General features: G+C 41.8%; 1 protein-coding gene across 8 annotated transcripts in view; it reads left to right on the forward strand.

Annotated features, from left to right (window-relative positions):
- AFF3 (AF4/FMR2 family member 3) overlaps positions 1-27187 on the forward strand; it is a 516827-nt gene that overhangs the window by 377460 nt on the left and 112180 nt on the right. For all 8 annotated transcript variants that reach the window (XM_032351829.1, XM_032351821.1, XM_032351823.1 and 5 more), the window contains one exon: positions 19938-19989. In XM_032351829.1, the coding sequence (XP_032207720.1) occupies positions 19938-19989 (52 nt within the window). The remainder of the gene's footprint in view (positions 1-19937; positions 19990-27187) is intronic.

The following is a 27187-nucleotide window of genomic DNA, read 5'->3' on the forward strand; positions in this document are numbered from 1 at the left end:
TAACACATATTCCCCACGTACTGTTGTCACTGCCTTTTTGTGCCTCATACCACAACATTAAGACAGAATGCGCCCCATTTGCCTGACACCACATCCACACTGGCATCTTTATCCTTCCCCATGAGGCTCTTCCTGGCCTTCCCCATCCTGCCTTCTCCAGCAGGGAAACTAAAAGAAAGAGAGTCCGGGGCGCTCAGGTGGCACAGTCAGTTAAGCCTCTGACTTCGGTTCAGGTCGGTATCTGAGAGTCCTGGGATCGAGCCCTTCAGGGGGCACCCTGCTCAGCGGGGAGTCTGGTTCTTCCTCTTCCTTCTGCCCTTGCCCCGCTCATGCACAGGCTCGTTCTCTCTTTCAAATAAATAAAAAAAACCTTTAAAAAATCCACCATGCCTGCATAGGAACTCTTCAAAACAGAAATTTAATCCTTTTAAAAAAGATTTTATTTATTTGTTTGTTTGTTTGTTTGTTTTAGAGAAAGGGAGCCCAAGCAGGGGGACGAACAGAGGGAGAGAGACAAGCAGACTCGTGCTGAGCAGGGAGTTCAACGAGGGCATGATCCCACCACCCTGAGATCGTGACCTGAGCCAAAATCAGGAGTCAGAATCTCAACACTGAGCCACCAGGCACCCCTAATCTTTATTTTATTGTTATTATTATTACCATGTATTAAGATACCTTTAACCAAAATATATTTGTCAAAAGCTAGATCTTTAGTAGGAAAAGATCTGGATAAAAAATAGCATACACTATGCCATCATTTCTATAGGAATTCTAGCAGCAGCACATGGCCATGAGCCTAGCACCTTTTATTTAATAAACAGGTACACAGTCCGCTAAGGCCCTGGGCATCTCCAGGTTCCATCTGAGCCCTTTCTATTGTTGCTTTTTCTGTAGCAGACAAATTTGCCCAGCCACTTTCTTTTGTTGAAGTTAATAGGCAATAAACCTTTAAAAGTGTTATTATAAATTCAATTGCCTCTTAAAATAAATTTTTATATAAGTTATTTTGAGCTCATTATTTTTCAGCCTTCTAAAGGCATATTTTAAATGTATTCCATTCCATTTGTAGTCCTGGATCAAGTTCTGTGCAGTTACAAGTCTTGTCTCTTACTAAGGAGGGGCGTGTGCTTAGGACTTTTCATTAAATACTTGTGTGCTCCTGGTGCTGGGGACACAGAAAGGAATGAAGCTGGCACTTCCTTCAAGGAGCCCATGAGTCAGGTAGATGACAGACTCTGAAGACAGATAATTACACTCCAGAGTGGCAAATATGCTAATAGACATACAGAAGAGGGTAATTAATTAAGGTCACTGGGCATCAAGAAAATGTGCCATTTGGGGAAGCATTTGAAGGATGAGTAAAAGATGAAAGCAGGGAACAGAAAGAAGGGCATTTCAGGCAGGAGGAGAGGTCAAGGCTGAAGGTCAGACAAGAGGAACTATACAAAGCTTGCACTGTTCCAGTATTGCATCCAAGGGCTAGAACAGGCTAACAAATGCAAAGAGCTGAGCCCAGGCCATGAAGAGCCTTGTAGGCCCTGATAAGCAGCAGGGATTATGAATTTCGATTATGGGACTTCTGAAGAGTCCACCCATAATCTGCTGCAAGATGGGCGGCAGAACCTGGAGGAAAAACTGGAGGGAGTTGCTAAGCTATTACAGGGGAACCAGAAGTGTGAATTAAAGCAGTATCGTGAGGGATGGAGGAAGATGGGTTCAATAGAAAAGTGAAGAAACTGAACATACATCTCTAGGAGTTTTGTTTTGTTTTGTTTTGTTTTAAGATTTTTTTATTTATTTATCAGAGAGAGAGAGCGCGAGCGAGCACAGGCATACAGAATGGCAGGCAGAGGCCGAGGGAGAAGCAGGCTTCCCGCCGAGCAAGGAGCCCCATGTGGGACTCGATCCCTGGATGCTGGGATCACGACCCGAGCCGAAGGCAGCTGCCCAACCAACTGAGCCACCCAGGCGTCCCCATCTCTAGGAGTTTTATTGTCTGTAAAGAGGAAAGGGAGGAAGTCAGCAACCACGTGCAGATGGCCAGGTAGATAGCAGTACCACAGACCCGGGCACCCAATTAAGCATTGCATGTTGGATTTTAAGTGGGGAGTTGAGGGACTCTAGTTTTAGGCAAATTAGGGTGGAGGCACATTCAAGCGGAGATTCATTGATTTTCTTCTCAAACATTTGTTGTGTGGTTATTTGATGTCAGGCATTTTGTTAGACACTAAAGCTGCCCAGTAGGATAAATGTGGTCTCTGGCCTCCAGGAAGCCATAGTGCTGAAAAACCAAGGCGCACTTGGGCCTGTAGATGAGGTTATAGATGTCATCCTCAGGAGTGGATGAGGAGGTGAGACGGCGGAAGAGAGACAAACACTGCAGACAGGTTCCTAGGTGACATTCAGCCTCTGAAGAGTGGCAAAAGGGATAGATTCATCAAAGGAAATGGGAAGTCAAAGATAAAAAGGACCTTAGGGACCAGAGAAGCTGGGCAAGGAACATTTTGAGGAAGGAGTGTTATATGAATGTCACATAAATCCATGTGAGCAAACAAGACAAAGAATCAAAGGTGTCTGTTTCTTTCTTTCTTTCTTTTTTTTTTTTTTAAGATTTTATTTTATTTATTTGTCAGAGAGAGATAGGAGCGAGAGTGAGCACAAGCAGATAGAGTGGCAGGCAGAGGGAGAAGCAGGCTCCCGGCTGAGCAAGGAGCCGGATGCGGGACTCGATCCCAGGAACCAGCTGAGCCACCCAGGCGTCCCCAAAGGTGTCTGTTTCATTTAGCAACTGAGTATCTCTGGATAGCCCTAGTGTATACATAGGAATATGCGGGCGTCTATCATTTAGAAAGAATTCTGTCCTTGCTGATCTGAATCTGAATGCCTTGCTGGGACTTAAAATGTCTCTTTGGCCAGATTTTAACCACTTTGCACAGATAATGACAAGCCTTTGATTTATGTCTATAGCTACCATTGGCAACACTGTGACTCTGCCCCTTGGCTCTATCTATAGAGTGTCAGGACTACTCAGTCTAGTACTTTTTATATAATTAAGAAATAATTGAAGGGTGCCTGAGAGGTACAGTCAATTGAGTGCCCGACTCTTGATTTTATCTGAGGTCACAATCTCAGAATCTCGAGATGGAGCCCATTTTGGGTTCCATGCTCAGAGTGGAGTCTGCTTGACATTTTCTCTCTCTCTCCCTCTGGCCCTCCCCTCCATGCTCCCTCTCACTCTCTCTCAAATAAATAAATCTTAAAAGAAAGAAAGAAAGAAAGTTGACTAGTGTTGGATTATAACCCAGCACAGAAAGTAAATATGCAAGAGTCCATATGGATATAAATAAGTGGTTGAAAAAACAAACAGGTGAATTTCTTATACAGAATAATACCAAATAATTTCTATGGCTACTGTCCCTCAATGAGGTGCCCCTTAAGCACTTTACTTAGTGACTATTGTATGCAGTCTGGAAAGGGAGGAAAAAGAGTAACTTTATGGTGGATAAATCTGACAAACACAATTTCAGCCAAGTGATTAAGCTTAGCATCATAAATGATAGGTCATGTTGATAACAGGCACTCTTGATATGGTGGAATAAGAATGGCACTTTATCTCTGGGGTCTTCCTCCCCAAATCCAGAACCCCAGTCTCATCAGGAGAAAAATCTCAAACAACCCAAACTGTGGGACATTCTACAAAATTCATGGCAAATAATCCTCAAAATGGTCAAGGTCATCAAAAACAAGGCAAGACTGAGAAATTGTCACAGCTGAGAAAAAGAACCTTAAGGAGACGTGACAACTGAATGTCATGTCTGTTTATCCCAAATGGAATCCTGGGACAGGAAAAGAACGTGCTACTATGAGAAAGGGAGAGGGTACACATAAAATGGTAGAGGTTGCTAAAACACAAAGTGCACTTTCTTTGCAGTGTTGTCTAGTGTTGGTCCTAAGCTCAATTGATTTTCTACCATTTTAATGAAAAACTACCAACCAGGATTCTTGACCCATCTAAAATTGGAAGAAACTCAGGAAGTCTGCATTGGACTGGGGTCCTGTCTTCTGTCAAAGAATAGACCCACATAGGCACGATTTACACCATGACCTCTAGGATAGTAATTGTATTTATCATGATTATTGCTAGTTCCTTTTAAAATTATTATTTATTTACTTGAGAGAAAGAAGGAAAGCAGAGCAAGCAAGAGAGAACACAGTGGTGAGTGAGGGGCAAAGCAAGAGGGAGAGGGAGAAGTAGGTTCCCCACTGAGCTGGGAGCCTAATGTGGGGCTCGATCCCAAGACCCTCTGATCATGACCTGAGCCAAAGGCAGATGCTTAAACAACTGAGCCATTCAGGTGCCAACTGGTTATTTTCTTAAGCAGTAAGTAGAACAAACACTACTCTGCAGTCACATTCTGTTTCAAAAATATGCACTACCACTTAAAATTTTTCACATGAATTATTTTCTTTGCACTTGAGGTTTCTTTCTGCCACCTGAAAGTCAAAGAGATGAATATGTAAAAAGCTGGGTAGGCAACAAACAACTTGATTCTGCAGTTTTACTCATCTTGACTTAACCCCAAAATACACCTGATCTAAAACCATGAAGAAATGCTGAAACTTTTTACAAAACAAGTGACCTTGACTGGTGCTTGTGACCTTGTTTCCAACCCAGTGGATGGAACCCTCCTTCACAATAGACATGGCAGGGTTTAATGTGCATGAGTTGTTTGATCCATTCTGTATCACCATACGCAGAGTAACTCCCGAAGGGATGTAATTGGTGGATAGAGATGCATGTTGAATGGGTGATTGTGTCCCATTGCAAAAATCAGTTGTGCATACCTGAGAATGAGTATAAAATATTGAATATATTTGGCCTAATTTTCAACCCTATGCACTTAAAAAAAAAAAAAAGTACTGAATTAATCCTGGTGTATATGAGATTTTTTTTTTAATTGGGGTTATCTGTTTTATATATTCAGACCACCTGGATTAGTTTTATAATGAAAAATTCTGGAAGTATCAGAGATAATATGTGAAGTACTAAAAAAGTGGTAGCATTAAGCTGAATTTATGGAAATGCCTTAGTTTGAGGATCATATACCAATCTTCCAATTTAATGAATAGCTAATAGGATGCTTTTTCTCTAATTTGAGACATGGATATCCTCTTCTCTTCTTTACATTTAAATGATCAGCTTATTGTGTTTGTGGCAAAGAGGGTTAGTGGCTTTAGTGTAAAGCCACTAACAGGACTTTATACTGGCACTGACTGCAGCCAGTCACAGGGATTCAGACTCTGAGGACGTATGTCCCAGGGGACTAGACAACTTGAGATAGGCGTTTGGCTGGATCTGTACAGTATCCAGTTCTGGCTTGGTCCCCTCCAACAGTCACAGAAGCCAGAATAGTCATCTAGGTCCACAGAGCCTAGGGCAAGGTGGTTAAAATTTGTGATGAAATCTCAAATGATCTGTGGGTATCCTGAACAAAGAGGCAGATGGACAGGGAGGGAGCAACTAAATGAACAATGCCAACATACGACAGGTGTTTCTCCCACTCCAGCTAATATTGATAAAGCCTGTATAGTAAACTGTGTCCCTCACAGGACTCTGTACATTCAGAAGGACGTCAGAGAACTTACAGTAGACACAGAAGTGAACTACAGAGATGTTTCGAAGCCCAGAGATAAAACCTACAAGGAAAAATAAAAGGGGCCAGCACTGTCTGACAAAGAAAGAAGATGGTTATTTGGGCTCCCACTTTTTAAAAAAGATTTTTTATTTATTCATTTGACAGAGAGAGATCACAAGTAGGCAGAGAGGCAGGCAGAGAGAGAGGAAGGGAAGCAGGCTCCCTGCTAAACAGAAAGCCCCAGGACCCTGAGATCATGACCTGAGCCAAAGGCAGAAGCTTTAATCCACTGAGCCACCCAGGCGCCCCAAGGGCTCCCACTTTTTGTTACTTTGCTAGGTTTACTTCTCTACCTTTCCCTCCCAAAAGCAGTGAGTCACTTGAAGGCAAAGACTTTTTCAACTTTATATCACCAGCAACTAGAATATCCCTGGCTCTTTGGAGATGGTCAATAAATTAAGAAGTTTATGTTTGCTCTTAGAAGAAGTGAAGTGATCCTAAAGTATAGCATGCTGATTGTTACAAGGTAGTATGGGTAATAAAATACCAATAATAATATTGCATGTTTATTGAGTGAGCCCTGTGTATCAGGCACTGTATGAATGTTTTATGCATTTTCCCTGTATAATTCTCACAGTATTCCCGGGAGCTAAACACTCTAATTTTTCTGTTTTAAAGATGAGGAAACCAAGACACAGCAGTGCTGGGTTCTTTGGACAAGGATACACAGCTAGTATGTGGCAGGGCCTCGATATACATCAATAAATCAGGCTTTCTGATTCCAGCATTCATGCTCTTAGTTACTGTATATGTAAGTTAGAGTTTGATCTGGGAAAGAGAAACCACCCTATGTATTTTAAGTAGAAAGGCACTAACCATAGGGCATAACCCATCAGGAGGACTAGGCAAGCTACAAGCACAGAGCCACCAGGAAATTACAGCTGGAATTACAAAAAAAGTGGAATTACAGAAAACTTCAATTACAAAAATTACAAAAAATTCCACCAGGAAATTAAAGCTGGAATTACAGAAAACTACTAACAATAATCTCAGAGGTCTGTAGCACCTACACGTGTTAGAGAAGATTGCCTAGAAGCCAACCAGTGGAGAGTACATCTGCCATCTGCTGAAGCTTATACACCTGCTTTTGCTGCCCTGGGAGCATTAATGGCTCCCATTACTCTTTGACCTCCCAAACCTGATTCAGTGCCTTGCACTGGCGACATCTAGACAAAAACCCTGCTGGCAGGGAGTGTGGTTCCTAGGCCTCTAGCCCCTGTGGTGCAGAGTAGTGCTTTGAAAGGGAGCTGAGATGTCAACTGTGCTATTTTGTCTTGAAGAAAGTTCTGGGACTTCCCCAGAGAACTAAAAGGCAAGATAACCTATACCCTTCTGTATTTCCTCCCAGGGGCTGAAGAATAGGCCAGAAAACAATCTCAAATGCCCCCAGCACTGTCCTTGGTTTCTGAAAACCACCGCTGAAGAATTCTCAAACACTAACAATACTTCCTTAACTCATTAGTAATGATGGGTTTGTGCCTTATTCTAGGAAACACAACTCTCCCTTGGAAGCATTCTTACTCAAATGGAAGGTGAAACTTGGAGCCAGACAAATTGACAAGCAGTCCTTAATTCTGTGCAAAATTAGATAAGATGGGAAGAATTCTGTCCTGTGGATTGTCGATGGCTTTAATGAGGTGATCATTCACCTAGAATGGAGGCAGTGGTTTTTAACCCTGGCTGAACAGTAAAGTCCTCTGGGTTGCCTGTCAAAATACTGATGCCCCGGGGCGCCTGGGTGGCTCAGTGGGTTAAACTGCTGCCTTTGGCTCAGGTCATGATCTCAGAGTCCTGGGATCGAGTCCCGTATCGGGCTCTCTGCTCACCGGGGAGCCTGCTTCCTCCTCTCTCTCTCTGCCTGCCTCTCTGCCTACTTGTAATCTCTCTCAGTCAAATAAATAAATAAATAATCTTTAAAAAAAAAAAAAATACTGATGCCCCTGCCCAAACCAAGACCAATTAAATCAGATTGTTGGAGATGAGGCCCATGAGCCAGTATTTTTTTTTCTTTCTCCTTTATCTATTTCATTCATCTTCTTCACAAACCTACCCCAAGCCACCACCAGTTTATTCTTTGTGTATAAGTCTATTTTTTTGTCTCTTTTTTCTTTATTTGTTTTGTTTCTTAAATTTAACATATGTGTGAAATCACGTGATATTTTTCTGTTCATCTTACTTCATTTGCATTATACTCTTTAGATCCATCCATGTAGTAACAAATGGCAAGGTATTCTTTTTATGGCTGAGTAATATTCCACTGTAGATATACACCACATCTTCTTTATCCACTCATCTGTTGGATACTTAGGTTGCTTCCATGTCTTGGCTATTGTGAATAATGCCACAATAAACATAGGGGTGAGATATCTTTTTGAATTAGTCTTTTCATTTTCTTAGGGCAAATAGCCAGTAGTGAAGTCACTAGATCATATGCTAATTCTATTTTTAATTTTTTGAGGAACCTCCATACTGTTTTCCAAAGTGGCTGCACCAGTTTGCATTCCCTTCAGTAGTATGTGAGGGTTCTTTTTCTCTACATTCTTGCCAACACTTATTATTTCTTGTGTTTTAGATTCTAGCCATTCTGACAAGTGTAAAGTGATATCTCATTTTGGTTTTGATTTGCGTTTCCCTGATGATTAGTAATGTTAAGCATCTTTTCATGGGTCTGTTGGCCCTTTGTGTGTCTTCTTTGAAAAATGTCTATTCAGGTCTTCTGCCCATTTTTTAATTGGGCAGTTTTTTAATTGAATTATTGGTATTTGGGTGCTGAGTTGTAAAATTTCCTTATATATTTTGAATATTAACTCCTTATCAGATCTATCCTTCGCACATGTCTTCTCCTATTCAGTAGGTTGCCTTGTCATTTTGTTGATGGTTTCCTTCACTGTGTAAAATGAGTCTATCTTTTAAAGGACCTAAGATAATGCTAACCCCATTCCTGGGAAGCCCCTATAAGGCTTTGCAGTTTCCAGTGTGCTTTTACCTTTATTGGCTAATTTGAATCAACTATCAAACCATTTTATTTTTTTTTAAGGTTTTATTTATTTATTTGAGAGAGAGCGAGCAACCACGAGTGGTGGGCAGTGAGGGACAGCGGGAGAGGGAGAAGCAGATTCCCCGCTGAGCAGGGAGCCCAGTGCAGGGCTTCATCCCAAGACTCTGGGGTCATGACCTGAGCAGAAGACAGAAGCTTAACTGACTGAGCCACCCAGGCACTCCTGTCATCCCATTTTATTAATGGGTAAACTAAAACTTCAGAGTTTAGGTCAAGAACTGTTGAAGGCATGCAGCTCTTCTGATTCTTTGTCCAGTTCTGTGTTAAATAGTACCTCCCAAACTCTGCTGTAAATCAAAATCACCTGGGGAGCTTTTAAAAAACCTGGATCCCCAGATCATATCCCTGTTACATCAGAATATGAGGGGTGGGGTGGGAGCCAGGCATCAGTGTTTTTCAAAAATCCCAAGTGATTCTGATGTGCAGTGAAGTTTAGAGACCCCTGCATTATGCCATTCACAGGCAACAGATAAGGCTGGCATAGCTTAAAGTGTATGTATTTGCTAGTGGTTCTTTTCTCATTCTAACAATTTAGCAGTTCAAATACATCTCCCAATTAGGGACTCTCCTGGCAATTAACTTATTAATAACAATAGCCACAAAAATGCAAAAACTGGTATCATGAACTGACAAACAAATCTTAACCTAGCAGACATACGACCCTTCTAGGTTCAGTGCACTCTTACTGTCAAATGTAAACCATTAGTTAGCAAACGGAATAGGCAACCAGCTTACTAATTAATTGACAACCAATTAATATCCAAACATGAGCCATATATGCACATACCTCATTTCCCCTCTGGTTAAGTATACATTCCTCTTCAAATAGAATAAGTAAATAAATGCCCATCATCGGATCTGTGAAGCCGAGAAAACTTTATGTTCCCAGTCAGGGTCCTCTGACCTCTCTTCTGGTGTCTGCTTGGAAAAGGATCTCATTCTTTCATGCGGTGTACTTGAATTTACTCAGAAACTGAATCCTCTAATACCAAGAACATCAAGTTCAAAAACTAATTTTCTAGAAGTCCTTGTAACAAACAAGGATAGGAAGTTTTAAGCTGTCTTTGAGGAGAAATCATTCCCTATTAAAGTGCTATTTCTAAAGCCTCGGTTGTTTTTTGAGAGAAATGATAGAGAGTACCTACAGCCCTCTTCTCCTGTAATGCTTTCTGGGGGAAGCAATTTTAAAGTCTAATGTGTTCAGAGAATCCTCCTTTATAACTGTGGACTGCATTGCCCTAAAAGGAAAAGCTGGAGCATTTTCATATTTTCACTGTCACATGAACTGTATGTGGCACTTATATCCATCTGGGTGCTTTCCATCCATGAGATGTTCAAGGAAAACAGGCCCAGCTTTCCATTTCTCCTAGACAGAGAGTTCCCTCTGGGCCACTCAACATCCCTAGATAGAGCTGCAATTCCAAGTGAAAAAAAACAACCAGCACACTTATAAAAATACACAACTCAAAAAAAAAGAGAATATTTTAAATAACTTTTGTGAGATATGTCTTTAGTATGCAAGAGAGTCTCTTTATGCAAGAGAAGTGAGTAAGAAGTGAGTCAGAGCAACAAGTGTTCAGAGTTCTTGCCCAGTCAGCATCTGACCTGTGTATTTGCAAGGCAACCCATTGTTCTGTTTTCCTAGGCCATGGCTCCTAAACATGTTGCCCTAAGCATACCCCTCTCATAGGCCACCTGCAGCTCTGTGCAGCTTCCTGCCTTCCACCTTTTCCATGAAGCCAGAGTCTTCCATGTACATTGTGGAATGTCACGCCACATGTAATTAGCATCATCAGAATTAGAAGCAAAATGGGTCATTGAAACATTTGGAACCTGGAACAAAATGGGCCTTTGGGATCCCAGTCTCCATGAAGGATCATTAGTGGGGGTGTGAGTTTGCAATGATTCTGACCAAAGCCTTCCCTGTCTCCTCCCTCACCTCCTGCACATGCTAAGTTACTAGGATCTTTGCTGTCACAGACTTGTTCAGTGTACCGTTAGGCAGGAAGCATTAGAGAAGATTGACATATGAAAGAAACAAACAGGGACTGAGGGCTGAGTGGGGATGGAAAAAACTTAACACCTCCTGGAGATTTGAACACCCCTCACTTTCTAAAATAGTATGAGCCTGCATTGCCCAGTATAGGAGCCACTGGTCACATGGGCTAGTGAGCATTTGAAATATGTATATTATCATGTTGATACATGTTGGTGTAAATAAAACTTACTATTGAAGTTGGTTTTACTTATTTCTTTTTACCCTTTTTAACATGACTTTTAGAACTTTTTTATTACCTTTTAAGCCCACCTTATACTTCTGTTGGATGGCTTGAATAATGGCTACTAATGCTTTTAGCTCAAGCAGCTGAGAGCAATCTTGAAAAGGGACACACTAAATATTTAATATCATCTGCCAGCATATGAATTACTTATTGATGCCTAACGAATTACCCCAAAACTTAGTGGCTTCAAACAGCATTTATCACTCTACAGTTTCTGTCAGTCAGGAATCTGAGCATGGCTCACTTGGGTCCTCTGGCTAAGAATCTCTCATAAGAATCTCATACCACAAGGTGTGGATGGGTTGTAGTCATCTCACGCCTTACCTGGGGAGAAACCCTCTTGTAGGCTCACTCATGTGGTTTTGGCAAAATTCAGTTCATCCTGGGTGGCTGGGCTGAGGACCTTAATTCCTCCTTGGCTGTTGGCCAGAGGGCCCCCCTTTACCCCCCACCCCCGTTCCCTGCCATGGGAATTTCTCCATACGGCAGCTCACAACGTGGCAGCCTTTTTCCGTCCAAGCAGGCTCGCAAGAAGAGTAAAAGAGTATGCATGCCAGCAAGCAGGGGTCACCTAAACTTGCAAGTAACATCCTATCACTTTTGCCCTCCTCTGTTTACTAGAAGCCAGTCACTAGGTGCAGCCACACTCAGGAGAGGGGAGTTCCAGGGGCATATCAGGAAGCAGGGTCACTGGGAGCATCTTAGAAGTTGCCTGCCACAGCCAGATAATTAGGGTTCCAGTTAACATATTTGTCCACCACATAGTTGTTCTTTAATGTCATGTACTTACCCTGAGGGATCTAATGCGCTGCATTCATATTTGTTTGTTAACACATAAAGAAACTCTGAGGTAATATATAAGAAGCTACAGCCAGGGGGTGACTTTGGGGGATAAGAGCACGAAATATGAGGGTAGGAAGAAGGTCAGGAGGGAGACATTTCATTGTATATCTTAATACTATTTGGGGAATTCTGAACTATGTGTTATGTATTATCATACCATGAGAATAAGGGAAATAAACAACCTCCATTCCCACTCTGTGCTTGTCTATCACCCTTCCTCTGTGGGGCAGGATAGACATCCCTGACTTCATCTGCCTCCTGTAAGACTTGAAGCCCTTCAGGTACTCCCTCCTCCTTGCAGCTTTTCCTGAGCCCCCTGATCTCCAGAACTCATCCCACCCCACACTCTAGTACCACTGACTATGTTTTGTTTTTTTTTTTAATTAGTGTTGGTTTCCAGTTTCCTTTGATTGCTATTTATTCAATATTAATGTATTAGATTTGAGTCCTATTGGGAAAGGCAGTTGCTCGATTGAGATTTTGAAGGCACAGATTCATCTTGTATCTCACCAGGGTTTAACAGGTCTTCGAAATGAGGTTGGTTTTTTGTGAGAGTCTTAAATGGTTGGAAATGAGATGCTGGCCCCCAGGGAAGACAGGCCTGTATAGAAGGTGGCAGGTGCACTCAGCTTGTAAGTGGGAGAAAAGGACCATGGGAACTTACTGTTCCTAAGAAAAAGTAAGGTCATAAACAGAAGAGCTACAGTGCACTTTCATCCTGTGCCACAGGATGAACGTGGCAGAATCAGATTATTTGCCGATTTCATGAACAATTGGAATAGTCCCTGGAAGAGGAAGTCCAGGAAGGAGATACGTGTGAGCTAACACCATCTCCCTATGAACCACCATTGGTTAAAAAAAAAAAAAAAAATAGTTGTAGATATGACACCCTGATAGGAAAATATCAGAGTTGAAACTCCTAGGTCATCTAGACCAGCCCCTTATTCTTACTCCTGATTTCTCTATTTGCTTCCAGACTGTTACTTCATTTGTGCATTGGATGCCCTAAATCACCAGCACCCCACTGTGATCCTGTCCTAGCCTTCCTGCCTCCCAGTTGACTGGAATGGCATGAGCTGAACTCTTCTGAACAAATGCAGAGAGAAGAGTAGTTACCTGTTTGTGAAAATAAGCCCAGACAGATGGTAGCACTGACCCTCACAGAGCAGTGGACTTCAGACAGAATGAAAGGTGTTTTATAACTTCCTTCTCATGTTCCTAGCAGTAGAGATGATGGCTTGGGGAGTACCAGCAGAGGGATGCACTTGCGAAACGAGTAGGCTATCCTGCACAGCTAATTGCTAGAGTAGATATTTGCATATATGAATATGTTTAATGGGGAGTCATAAACATTTGCCTTTGGCTTTAAATCTCAAATAGTTGGAGACAGTAGTAGAACCAGCTATAGAAGCAAATCTGAAAATCAAACAGCCCAATTAGAAGTCAGATTTTTTTAAAAGCCATTAAGATCAAGCAAAATGAAATGAACTTTAAAGGGCTAAAGGATTCAGATCTCTTAAGGGCCCCAAATGGCAAGTAATTCCAGGAAAATCCTATTAATTAAAAACCACTGCTCTGTGAAATGACTGCCATTACATTTGAAGGTAGTTAATGTGCCGGTTCGCGATACCTGTGAAGCAGTACAGGAGCATGAGAAGCAGTTGGCCATCTGCTAAGAAGAGGGTACGCTTTATGCTCCCTGAGAAGTGTTGTACCTCGGAAACATAAGGACTGGCAACAACGGAAATGTGTCTATGGCCCAGTTTTTAAAATACCGCACGTGGGCAAGTTACCATCATCAGCTCTTACTGTGTCGTGAGGGTCCTATTTCTCCTCTTCCTGAGCGCTACCGCAGAGACCAGCAGATGAGGCAGCTGAGTTCTGTGAGAGTTGCGTGTGCCAGAGCTTCACAGTTTGGGGGCATGTTTTCAAATGCTCAAGTGGCAGTGCTGATCTGAATGTAGTACGTGAGGGAACCGGCCCTTGGACCGTGCGCCCGCCCCGCCCCGCCCCGCCCCGCCCCGCCCCGCCCCGCCCCGCCCCGCCCCCATTGCCACGTGACTACAGGGCCACGCACACGCCCCACCACCACGTGACTACAACAGTGCGTGAAGTCTGCGTGATGCCGGACTTCCCGCTGGTTAGCGGGGTAGTCCTACTGTTCACCCTTCACAACCTGAGGTAATACTCGGCAAACCTCAAAGGGAGCTGTCTGTGCTTGCTTCCCTCGTCAGAGCTCGGAAGCCACTCCGTCGCGCCCTCCCTTGGAAGCCATCCACGCCTGTCCCCCTCCCTGCGTGAGAGCATGGGACCTTCAGCCCGCGGCTCAAAACCTCGGGACCTTTGCACCAGGTGCTCCCCGCGGCGTGTGATAACAAGCCTGGGACGATCATTTTCAGAAACTGTTGTCTGACGCAGTTCCCGTGTGAAAAATAGGTAGAATCTTAATTACCGAATTGCGTGTTTAAAAATCCTGCCTGCGGCCTCTCACGCCTCAGTGCTTGGTTTACCTGGCTCAGACTCCGTGGTAAGTCACCATCGGGCACGACCTTGGAGTGCTTCTGACAGTAGTGACAGCACATCAGGTGTTCCAGGCACAGAGTCCCAGGTTCCTTGGCACCTCTGGCTGCATCTCTGCTCTCTGGTCTTACTTCAGAAAGTTCTGTTTTATTGTCTGTTTTGTTTCGCATCCCCTTTGTCATCATTCCGTGGGTCCTGCTAGGGGACTCGGGGCCATTTGGCTGGCCACTGGCCTTCAGGGCAGATCTTGTGCTTCGAGGCTGACAGGCATGGGTTGTGTCCACTGTAGCAGTAAGCTACCTCAGATCCATCAACCCAGTGGCAGTTATAACCTAAAATACATTACCCCATTCACAACCTCTGGAAAATCTTGTCTTTTCTTTTCAGAATGTCCAGAAAATAGAGCAAAAGGCTTAGATTTAAGGTGTTATTAAAGGAACGTCTTTTCTCCCAAATTGTTTCCCCATGCAAATTCCTTAAATGCCCTAAGGCTAAATTACCTCCTGAGATTAAAAAGAAGGAATATTAATAAAAATGAACCTTTACTGAATGCTTGCTCTGTTCCAGGTTTTGTGCTAAGCACTTTGTAATGATTGCGTAATGATTTCTCTGGAAGACCCATCGAGGCAGGTATCGGGTCACTCAGCTAGTTGAGTGGTAGAGCTAGGGTTCATCCTGGGCAGTCTGACTGCAGAGTCTGAGCTCCGAGCACCACGGCCTGCCTGCTGCCGCCGCAGTGCCCAGCTGGAGGAATTGCATGGGATTGAACAACGTAACATGTAGAAAGTGCTCTTAGCCGGCCTGGCATGAACATCCATTCAGCACTCAGTACTGGTACTAATCAACAGTCTGGGCACCTGGGAAGGCTCTGAGGGGCTGAGAAGGGGAAGGGCTCAGGAAACATGAAAGGGAGCAGCTCTGGTTGGGTGGGCATCACTGGCTGAAGGAAGGTCCATTGGTGCTCAGATGTAGGGGTGTAGGGGTGCGGCAAGGTACCCCCTGGAGCCAGCACAAGCCCAAAGCACAGGCCCTACGCTGATGTACAGATGACCCATCCCAACTCTCCCTCCAGCCCTTCAGAGCATGGGAGACTTTGCCCTACTTTTTTCAAAAATGGAGTTGGAGATGCCCGCCTCTGCCCCTTGACATCACCAACACTTAATTCGGATTTTCTTTTACTTCTGGTTTAAACCTTTGTCTTTTGTTTTTGTTTAATATACCCATGCCAGTCTATTCCTTTCAGAAATAGATGATAAAATGTTCTCAAATGTATAAGATTGGAGTTGGGGGCACAGTTGCCACGGTGTATTTACATGGAGCTAATCCCAGCTTCCTGTATACCTGTCACTCTCCACACACTGATGTTTTTTAGGATCTTGTGGGATTACAGCATTTTTCTTCTCCAACCATGCTTTGTTGTTCAGCTCTAACCTCAAATATCCACTTTGGCTCCTCCTCCTCAAGTGTGTTGGGCCAGGCCTAAAGAACACAGTGAATGTTGAGTCACGGAGGCTCCGCCGTGACCGTCAGAATAAAGTACAGGGGCTGGACGGTGTTCCTGAATGGCCTTGAGCTTCTGTTCCCTTGGTGCGTGACTGCTGCTGACTGGGCACAGAGTGGTGGTGACTGACTTCTCCAGGTCTGTGGCTGGGAGTGATAGCAGTGTCCCAGGACTGCTGTGGGATGTGTAGGAACTGTTGAGCTTAGTGTTTCGGTACCATTTCCTCCCATTCAAGATTTGGAAGTTTAATTGGATTCTAACTTCTTGGGAAGTCTCTCTTGAATGTGAGGTATTTTTACATTTGATCTTTTGTTTTAGATCTCAGCCAGAAACATAATAAAGTCATTTTTTTAATATAAAAAATTCACAAAGCAGTGTGGATCTCTGACTGCTTTTCTTCTGGAGACGATGGCAAATATAGAAATGACAAAGCTGAGGCCCAGAGGTGTGACCTACCCAGGATCGGGGATGTGAGAGACAGTATGAAATTCAAATGAACACCCAGTGATGTGTTTACATACTTAGCACATGCTTAAAATAAACAGAAATAAGCTGTATTCTCTACCTTAGAAGAGAACCTCACATACTGTTCTTACTGTTGTGGTGAAAGACCCGCGGATCCCCTTACCCAAGAATCCAACACTGCCACTGGATGCAAACAGCAAGAGGTTTATTGGGACGCAGGTACCGGCGGGTAGTCGGCAGCTCCAGCTAACCGAGCACACCGACCGAGGGGAAAGCGGAGTTTTTATAGACAGGTACAAACAAGTTTTGGGTGGGGACGGCGCTGATTGATTGATCCTTTGAACAGGCATACTTGGCGTCAGTGGATTGGGTCAGGGGACCCGCGCGCGAAAGCAGACAAAGCAATCTTACAGAAGCAGAACTGGCCGGTTAGCCCACGCATGTGAAAAAAAAGCACTACCAGGATATTGAAGGCCTGGTTACTTATCAAGTAAAGACAATTGGGAGTCTCCTGGTGGAATGTCACACTCCTGCCATCAAGCATCCTTGTTAATGAGATTTAGGTTTAGAAGAAATTCAACTTTATTTACTTTTCCTTCTACCTCCGCCTCCTTCAGTGTTTTATGGAGGGGAGGGTGACATTAGGGCTATTGATAAGGTAACTTCTTTGTTGTAAATCTCAAGGACATTTGCAAACCAAGGGAGACTCCCGCCCTGCAGGACTGCGATCTCAGCAAGTTAACTATTTATCATTTTATGGCAGTCAGGGGTGCCTGAGGAATGTCACACATATTACCAAGGGGAGTGGGTGGAGAGGGGGTGCAAGGCATCAGCCCCTTCTCCATCCTCAGCCAGCCTCCTGCTCCCTCATCATTTCCCCCTGAACAATTTTGACCCTTAAATCTTTAAGGTGGTTGAAGGTGGAAGGTCTCATCTTCTGTAACTTCTTCCTGCTGAATAGGGGCGTAGAGCTGTCCCTACCTACTCAGGTCAACATTGATCAGGGTAGGAATGTATAAGGGAGTTACGAAAGGTGGAGGCAGCTGAGTCCGGCGCTGACAGTGAAGAGGCGTCCTCGCGTGCGATAAGGATCGTCTGTCGTGGTGTAGTCATTGTAGCAATGGAGTCTCGGCACCAAGTAGAGAAACATGGAACAAAGCAACATATTAAGGTTAATAAGGCGATAAGAATAAGAAGCCCGAAAAGGAGATTTGGCCATAGCCCTCCTCCAAGCCAGGAACTTAACCAATCACTAAAAGAGAGAGAGGGACTTTGTAGAGCCTTAATCTGGGCATTCATATCCTTTATTAGTCCTGTGATAGTCTGGGATGTACACACAACATTCTGTCTTGATAATTGCACATGTGCCACCCTGGGCTGCTGTCAGGACATCTAAAGCCATCCTATTTATCTCTTAAGGGAGGGGACTTTCCAGGGCAGGGGTCTTTCAGTGGTTCCTTTCAGTGTTGCCAGCCTTGTGTGGTGACTGAGTCACATGGCTGGTTTGCAGCCAACCTGAGATCCCTTGCTTTGGGGCATGTTGGGGTTTCTTGCTCTGGTTGACAGTGGCCTGCATTTCAAGTCTATGTATGCTATTGGCCATATAAAGATGAAACTTCTCAGTCACCCTTGACATGACCTCTATCCAACAACAAAGGGGTTGTTAACCTTGATTGTGTGTGTCCTTACCCCTCCTTCTTCCCACCCACTGACAGGACCACCCACACTTGGAACACCCAGTGATCGCAGGGCAGTCCTTGAGATGAAACCAAATTGCAGCTGGCAGTTTACCCCTAAAGAGAGTGAGGGGTGGAGGCAAGAAATGGGCCTGCTTCTCTGGGCTTTTTCATCAGAAAGGCATTTGTGCCTTTTGGTAGGAAAATGGGCTTTGGGAAAGCACACCAGCCCAGCCAACAAACTGGTATTGTATTCTGTGCCGTCACTGTGCTAGTCACTGGGGACTCGAGGACAAAGAAAACATAGTCCCCTTCCTAGAAGGTTCTTCCCAAACAATGCTGTAATAAATCACCACCATGTCTCTTTTCCTTGAAGCTAAGGGCAGGAGTTTGTGAGGTCAAAGGGAATGGAGGGTAACACCCAACAGAGACAAAGGGCAATTGGGGATATAGCTCTGCAGTCTTCACTGATGTTTTCTTGGTTTGCCTGTGGCTGAAATACTAAAAGAGTGATATTCCTCCATACTGGTAGAATAGCCATCGCCTGTGAGGAAACAGATCTGGTGTCCTAATGGTTATGGTTTAAATGATACATCAGAAATTGCTTACAATATCTCAGCTGTGCTCTCTACGACAAATACAAGAGTTTTTCTGCTTTACGAAAGAGGAGGCGATTTTATTCCCTAAACTCCTGGAATCTAAAGCAGGACTGGACCATAGAGATAGCCCAGCATAACCTGTCATTTTACAGCTCAGGCAACAGGACCAGTGGTGAGGGCATTAAGTGACTTTCTCCAAACAAATGGCCGTTTGGGGCAAAACTGGGTCCATGTGCTTCCCTGGCAAATCTTTACCCCAAGTTCACCGCAAAAGTCAGTGAAACTACTTATAAAAATATTCAGAGGAATATACTGATGATGGGCCTGTAATTGGCTTTTAAAGAAATGAGACACAATTTAGGGGACAGTCTTTGGAAGGTGACTTCAAGGAGGATAGTGAGGTCTTTGAAGCACATGGGCTCTGTGGCCTTCACACTGATTCCTGGAGCACTGGGGTATGTCAGCAATGGACTCTTCCCCCACCCCCCGCAGAGCACCTCTGCCTGCATTCATTTGCATTGTAGAGTATCCTTCTGAGTGAGATTTCTTTTGAAATGAATTAATCTGAAAACTATTACCCTGTAAACAATTCAGCAATGCTACTAAGAATACAATTGTATCATCTTCAGAAATAAGAGGGCTTGATTTTCCATTTGCGTGTTTTTACTTTGGACTCTGTGGACCCAAAAGTATTCTTCCCCACCACCTCCACCATGGCACATCTGACAGAGCCAGAGGGCACTTGAGTGTTGCCTTCACAGTGTCTTTTAGGAAAGTTCTCTCCCATTTGGTCTTCCTCATCCAGCAGAGTTTTCGGGCAGATGTCTTCTCCACATCTTTGACTGATGGAGACCTAAGCAGCTCCAGTTTATTGTGTTATTGCTGTCGGCAGAGTTCTACCTGCTCTCTCATTGTTTACCACAAATAATCATGGAGACGTAGCGCACCACCTGTCCTGCACAAAACATTGAACAAGCAACTGGAATTCAAACTTTGCAGGCAAAAGCACCTATTTGATTCTGTTGGTTTACAACCTCATATTCTTGAAGCAACCCATCTGATCCTATGAAGGACTGTTGTGAGGGGTTAATTGGCTTTACGGGGCAGTTTGTTATTTCCTAAGGACATCAGAAGAAAAGCCTTAAAAGGAAAGAGTTGTTTTTTTTTTTAATTAATCAGGAAATATACTTACTATTGCAACATTAATAAATGTATTTTGGTGCTAAAAAAAAGGTATTTTGGTGCTGAATTATTTTGAATTTGTTAAGTATCTGTACTTCTTTGTTCCTTTTTTCAGAATGCTAGAAGATGACCTTAAGCTAAGTAGTGATGAAGAGGATAATGAGCAGGTAAGATTTAGTTTTATGTTGCTGTCCTTCGAATGTGACACTGCGCTGCTGCCCCAGTGGGCTGTCCTGGGAGCTGACTGAATCATACACACTGGAAATTGTGGTGCTCTAGGATGCTGGGTGCTCTCTGGTAATTATAATCTTCCATGCCATGGGACCAGTCCACTAAAATATCTTGGGCCCTTAAAACTGTGATGCTGTGATTTTTGTGTCATTGAAACCAACAATGAGAACTGACAAGGAAGCGGACTAGCATCAAACTTCATTATGAAATAGACCCTTTTTTGTTTTCTTTTTCTTTTCTTTTCTTTTCTTTTCTTTTCTTTTCTTTTTTTTTCTTCTTGGCAAAGCCCACTGGTCTTTTAGAGATCAAGCATGTGACCTGACCTTATCGGCATGCAACGGGCAAGCTGTAACATTAAATATTGAGAAGTCTTATACAGATATTATTAACATTGAGAAGAAGCAAACGTAGAGGTGAAACTTAAATGATGAATAAAAAATAATCATGCTCTGAATAGGCTGTTTGTCTTAGATGATAAATGTGCTTAAAGTGTTCTCCCGTGGTGTTGATTTACAAGCTTGAGACATCAGTCAGAGGTTTATAAATACTATTCTGATCAGTCAGTTAAGGTACAAAAATATCCACATAACATTCATCACTTTCAGCTTCTGCATTGCAGGAAATGTTTGTGTTTTAAAGCAAGTTTGAAAACACAAAAGATAGATTTTCCTCTACTTCTGTTTCCTTTTTCTTATTATCTATGTGGTATTTTGTCAAGTTTGGACAAATGTGGTAGGTATAAAGACAATCCAGAGAGGTTTTTCCAGAAGTTATTTTTACATGCAATAGGAGACAGCATGTGGTTGGTCCTGGAATCGTGAATTTTATACAAAGGAGTCATGGAATGCTACACAGGCAATTCAGCTGTTTAGCCATGCAAATGCACATAGTGTACAAAGTGTGCAGAGGTGAAATAAGTCAAAGGAACATTTCCAGGGAGAGCATCTAAGCAGAATGTGGCTGTGAGGTCACAGAGGTGTTTGTTCACCTTGGGGAAGAAGGTGAGGCCCCAAAGAAGGGCCTGGGTGTGAAAGAGAGCTCTCACTGAAGCTAGAGTAGCAGCAAGTGAAGAAAGGTTAACTGAGCAAGGAAAGCTGCTCGTGCTTCAGGTTTTGTAGAGACTGATGACTTTGTTTCTAGGTGTGCACACTAAGACCGTCAAATATCCATAACAGCAATCTTGGCAGAGCTGATGATGACTTCACTCCTAATTTTGGTTCCTCATCTATGTAACTATCAGCCATTCACGTCTTTGTGGATTTCCCAGTGACAGTTTCAGATACATATATTGTGGATTAAGTCATATCAGATGTGTAGGCTGTGTATCCTTTAGATTAGAAAGGAGATTCATAGAGTACTGCATTCAGCAAGCTTTCTTAATTTGGAAAGAATTTTCCAGAATTATTTCCAGCAAATATTTCCACTGAAAACTCAATTTAAAAAAAAATTAGGTATCAAGGATGAACTAGACACACTTTTTAAGGCAGTAAGAACTTTAAGTTGAATCATTTAGCTTTATTAGCTACTGCTTTTTAATCTGTGACCGTGGATAATGAATGTTATATTGCGAATATACAGGTTAAATTCTTTTTTCTTACATTTTGTCCCTATGTGCATACACCTTTCCACCATTTGCAATGAGAGCAGCTGATAGAATGAATAATTTTTATACAGTAGTATAATTAAGACTCCAGACAGTGGTTTGTATGTGGTAGTTTAAGTGATTGCTCTAACACTAATTATATTAAGTTATCCTGCTTTGGCCTATAATTATAGCCTGGCCTAATCACAAAATCATAATTTCTGTGCTTTTAAAAAAGACTAATGATATGGTATTTTTTTTTCCCTCCAAGACCAAAATATGATTGTTCCCCTGAAGAGTAGAGCACATGCACACACACACACACACACACGTGCATGCAGACACACATGCACACACACACTGCATTTCTCTGGCATTGAGAGATAATTAAATGTTTCACGTAAATGATTTTGCTAGATATCATCAGAGTTTATCCCTTAACCCAAAATATTTCAAAAATGTATTGTACATTTCCCTGCCTCAATAAACAGAGCATACTAAATTCCTTTGCCTTCTACATGACATCTGGCTGTCCCTGTGAATATTGGTCACTTGCTGTGACAAAAAGATACCCACAAGAGTTTCAAGTTGCCTTGCCTGTTTGCCTTTCCTCCAGTCGCATCAGACTCACAGCATTTGAACACTCTATCTAATGCTTCCTTTATCCTCATTGACTTTGCACTCTCAAGAATGAAGAGACAGGCTAGTTTAGTCAGTGAGCCCAGGCTCAGCAGCCCTCCTGGGTTCAAATCCCTGCTCTGCTGGTGACCCAGTAGCTTTGCAGCCCTGGCCCAGTCCCCAAGATGTTATCTACTTCAGAGTCACCATTTATAAAATGGGAATTAATGTTAGATCCCAAAGCCTGCCACTTCCTTGGAACCTGGGCTCACCTGTTATCTTCATGTTACTGGATCCAGTAGGCTTTTGATTTTTTTGCTTTTAGTCAACTGAGAACTGAATATACCATACACAGAGAAAAGTACATATAACCTAAGAATACAATGTGATGAATATTCATAAGCCACACACACACCTATGTAATTAGCACTCGGCTCAAGATATAGACACAGCCAGCCTCTGGGTCTCCCACATCCCCATCCAGTCACTACCCTCCAGAAGAATAACCACTCCTATTTTTCTAACACCATAGAATAATTTTGCTTGTTTTTGAACTTTATATCAATGGAATCACACAGCATGTGCTCTTTTTCCTTGGCTTCTTTCACTCAGTATTATGTTTGTGAAACTCCTCCATGTTGCATGTAATCAAACAATGTTCATTTTCATTGCTCCGTCATATTTCTTCATGTGTATATACCTTAATTTACTTAACCCATTCTACTCCTGATGGGCACAAAGGCATTTAGGGCTATTAGAATAGTACTGCCATTGATATTCTTGAACAGGTTTTCTGGTGAGCATGTGGGAACATTTCTAATAGGTCTATGCCTAAGAGTAGAAATCAGGGCCAGGAGAGTATATGCGTGTTCCAACTGAGTAACTCATCTCAAACCTTTATTCAAAGCAGTTTCACCAACTGTCACTCTCATCAGGAGTGTAAGAGAATTGGAATTGCTCACATCCTCACCACATTTGTCTTTTTATGGTGGTGAGCAATATTGTTCAGAAAGTTCCTTTTTTTGTACTGTCTTTGGTTTTAAAAGAAGGGCATTAGTGTTTCCTGCACTTGTTTTTTCTTGAAGACATTATATAAAGTTAATGTTACTTTTTCTTTAAACACCTGTCAGATTTCTCCAGTGAAACCACATGTGTCTGGAGACTTTTAACACAAATTCTATTTTCTGAATAGTTAAAAGGCTCTTCAGGTTATTTCACATTGGGTAGGTTATGGCAACATGTGCTCTTCTAAGTAATTCATTTATCATGTCATTTAAGTTTTCATATTTATGTGTAGAAAGTTCTGTTCTTTTATTATTCCTTCAATGTCTGGGTTCTATGGTGGTATCCCATTTCATCTTGAAACTGATTTTATGTTTGTCTTTGTCATCTTGCCAGAGGTTTTTCAATTTCATTGATCTTTTCAAAAAAACAAGTTTTTTGTTTCATTGATATTCTCTATCAATTTTTCTGTTTTGATTTTATTGATTTCTTAACTTTATTATTTCCCTCCTGTTGCTTTGGGTTCATTTGGCTCTTCTTATTCTGGATTCTTGAGAGACCTTAGATTACTGAGTTGAGACTCATTCTCTTTTATAGTATAAGCATTTAGTGTTATACATTTCCCTTTTAGCACACTGTAGCTACATCCCACAGATTTTGATATGTTTTATTTTCATTGTCCTTCAGTTCAGTGAGACTTCCCCTTTGGTATATGGATTATTTAGAAGTGGGTTGTTTCATTTCCAAATGTTTGGATATTTCCTGTAATCTTACTTACTGATTTCTAGTTTAGTTCCATTGTGATCAAAGAATGCATTCTGTATGATTTCAGTTCTTGGAAATTTACTAAGTATTTCTTATGGTCCAAGATCTGGTCTATGTTGGGATATGTCTTATGGGCACTTGAAAGAATGAGGATTCTTCTGTAGTTGGGTGGAGTGTTCTATAAATGTCAGTCAAATCCTTTTGGTTGATGTTATTATTGAGCTCTTCTAGATCCTTTCTGACTTTCTCTCTAGTTTATCAATTGTTGGGAGAGGAATGTTGAGGTCTCCAGCTATAATTGTGGATTTGTCTGTTGCTCCTTTCCATTCTGTCTGGTTTTGCTTCATATATTTTACAGTTCTGTTATTTGGTACATAACATTTAGGATTGCTGTGTCTTCTTGCTAGAGGGACTTTTTATCATTCTATAATGTTCCAGTCTATCTCTGGTAATTTTCTTTGATCTGAGGTCTACTTTATCTGATACTGATAAAGCCACTGCTGCATTCTTTTGACTGATATTTACATAATGTAACTTTTTCCATTCTTTTACATTTAACCCACCTATACTGTTGTATTTGAAGTGAGTTTTTTACAGATACTATATGGTTGTCATATTTTTTTTTATCTATTTCACCAATCTCTGTCTTTAATTGATGTATTTAGAACATTTGCATTTAATGTAATTACTGATATATTAGTCCTTAAGTCTGTCACTTTATTTTTTCTTTTCTGTCACTTTCCCTTTCTTTCTGTTTTCATTTTTTTTTTCCCTGACTTCCTATAGGTTTCTTGAACACATTCTGCAGAATTCTTTTTTTATTTATCTATCATGTTTTTAGTATATCTCTTTGCATAGTTTTTCAAATGGCTGTTCTAGGAGTTACATTATATATATATATATATATATATATATATATATATATATATATATATATAAACTTATTAACAGTCCATTAGTGATAGCATTTTACAGGTTTTCTCCCTGAGTATTCTCCATCACAGAACTGATAATATGTGGATAATGGAGGATTTTGTTTTCTACCTTTCTTTTTGAGTAAGCAACCTGAACCTTATTCTATATCTTATTCATCCTAGTGCATACCTGGCTGACTGGCATCCAATAGGAAAGCCTCATCTTCCCATAACCAGATCCACACAGTATCTTTATATTCACTCATCCCCTCCTTTACTCCTATTACATGAGACCACTGCTTTCTTTTTATCAAGTCTGTCCCATTTCCTCTCAGTTACTTGAGGCCTTGTTTTTTTGACTCCTTTCTGCCCCATTACCCCATCAGAACTATGAATTGAGTCACGAGTAACCTCCACAGAGCCAAACATACTGGGCTCTTCTCAGTCTCTTGTCTTACCAGAAGACTTACCACATTAAACTATTGATCACCCCACTTTTCTTGAGGTGCCTAACACTAAACTCCTGGTTTGCTTCCTGCCCTTCTGACTGTTTCTTCTTAGACTGCTTTGCTGGCTGCTTCTCCTCTGCCCAAGTTTAAATATTGTAGTCTCTCAGCATTTATTCATGATTGCTGTTCTCCACTTCCTTTTTCTCTCTCCCTCCTTTCCTCTTTCTCCCTCGCTCTCTCTTTAGGTGATCTCATCCATTCCCATGACCTTCATTCTTCATATGCTTACAATTTCTAAAGTGATATCCTCAGCTCAGAACTCTCTTCTGAACTGCAGACCTACTTGACTTTTCCACTTGGATGTGTCACAAGCATTTCAAATTCAATTTGTGTCGAACTAAACTTCTGGTCTTTGATACCCCTTACCCACCTACACACAAATATATTCTTCTTGTGATTGTTTCCATTTCTAAAAGTAGCCCTGCCAGACACCCAGTTGTTCAAGCCTAGAAACGCCAGGCTCATCCTTGACAACTCCCTGTTCCTCACTTAAATGTTAATTTTATCTCTAAGGCCTATAAATTCAGCCTCCAAAATTAAATACTAGCCTTCCCTTCTCTTTCCATCCTGGCGAGTCTAAACCAATGTAGTAGACACTAGCATATTTCTATTCTTTCTCTCTATAATGCAACATCCCCACAGTGATCTTTTAAAAATATAAATCAGATCAACTCATTCCTTGGTCTAAAACCTTAAATAAGCTTTCTGTTTCACTTGAGATAAAATCCAGAGCCCATAGCATGACTAACACTATCCTAGACTAAGTGCAGCTTCACCTACTTCTTTCTCTTCACTTCACATTGAGCTCATTCATGACACGTTAGCCAGATGGGCCTTCTTTCATCTCTTATAACAAGCCACACTCAGCTGTCTCAGGGCCTCCAGAGGCCTCTCCTTCCTATTTTATTTATTTATTTATTTATTTATTTATTTATTATTATTTTTTTAGTCTGACCAACACCTTCTCATCCTGAAGTGTAACATAACTTTCACTTTCTCAGGGGGCCTCCCCATTATCTACATTGGACCTCCCAGTTAGTCCTTCTCCCAATCATCTTAACCTTTCTTCTTAAGTCTCATCATAATTTTAGTTATGTGCCATGTTTACTTCTTAAAATATCTGTCTCTACCAATGAGATTGAAAGTTTCCTGAGGGCAGGGACTATGTCTGGCATAGCAGTAGTGCAAAATACTTGCTGAATGGATACATGAATACATGTACAATGTTGAGTTGAATTGACCATATTTCCTGCTTCTTGTTTTCCAGTATCAAAGATGACTTTTGCTCTACCTTTATTCTTTTACTGAACGCTATGTTTTTTCAAATTAGTACTGTCCAAAGTTCAAAGGTGTTGACAGAGAAGACAAAAATGTAAGACCTAAAATCTTAAGGTGGCTATAGACTAATGTACAAATAATCTACCTATTTAGGAGGAAAGGTCTATCCCATCTCCATGGAAATGTCTATAGCTACTTCTTAAATATGCTTACCATCACGCCATGTTGAATTTACAAGTGTTCAGAATTTATCTCAAACAGAAGCCTCTGAAACTAAAAGAATGGGTTTCTCTATACCCTTCCCTTTCAAGGCAAGCAGAATTTGACATCTGGAGCTGAGATTGTGACAAAGTTCACCTAGACAAATTCGGGTTATAATTAAAATGGAAGCATATTCCTATGCTCGCTCTTACAATTTTCATTCTTGATGAGGTTCAAAGAGGGACTAGGATAAATAATATGAGAA

The sequence above is a fragment of the Mustela erminea genome, chromosome 7 (assembly GCF_009829155.1).
Source record: "Mustela erminea isolate mMusErm1 chromosome 7, mMusErm1.Pri, whole genome shotgun sequence".
Taxonomy (NCBI): domain Eukaryota; kingdom Metazoa; phylum Chordata; class Mammalia; order Carnivora; family Mustelidae; genus Mustela; species Mustela erminea.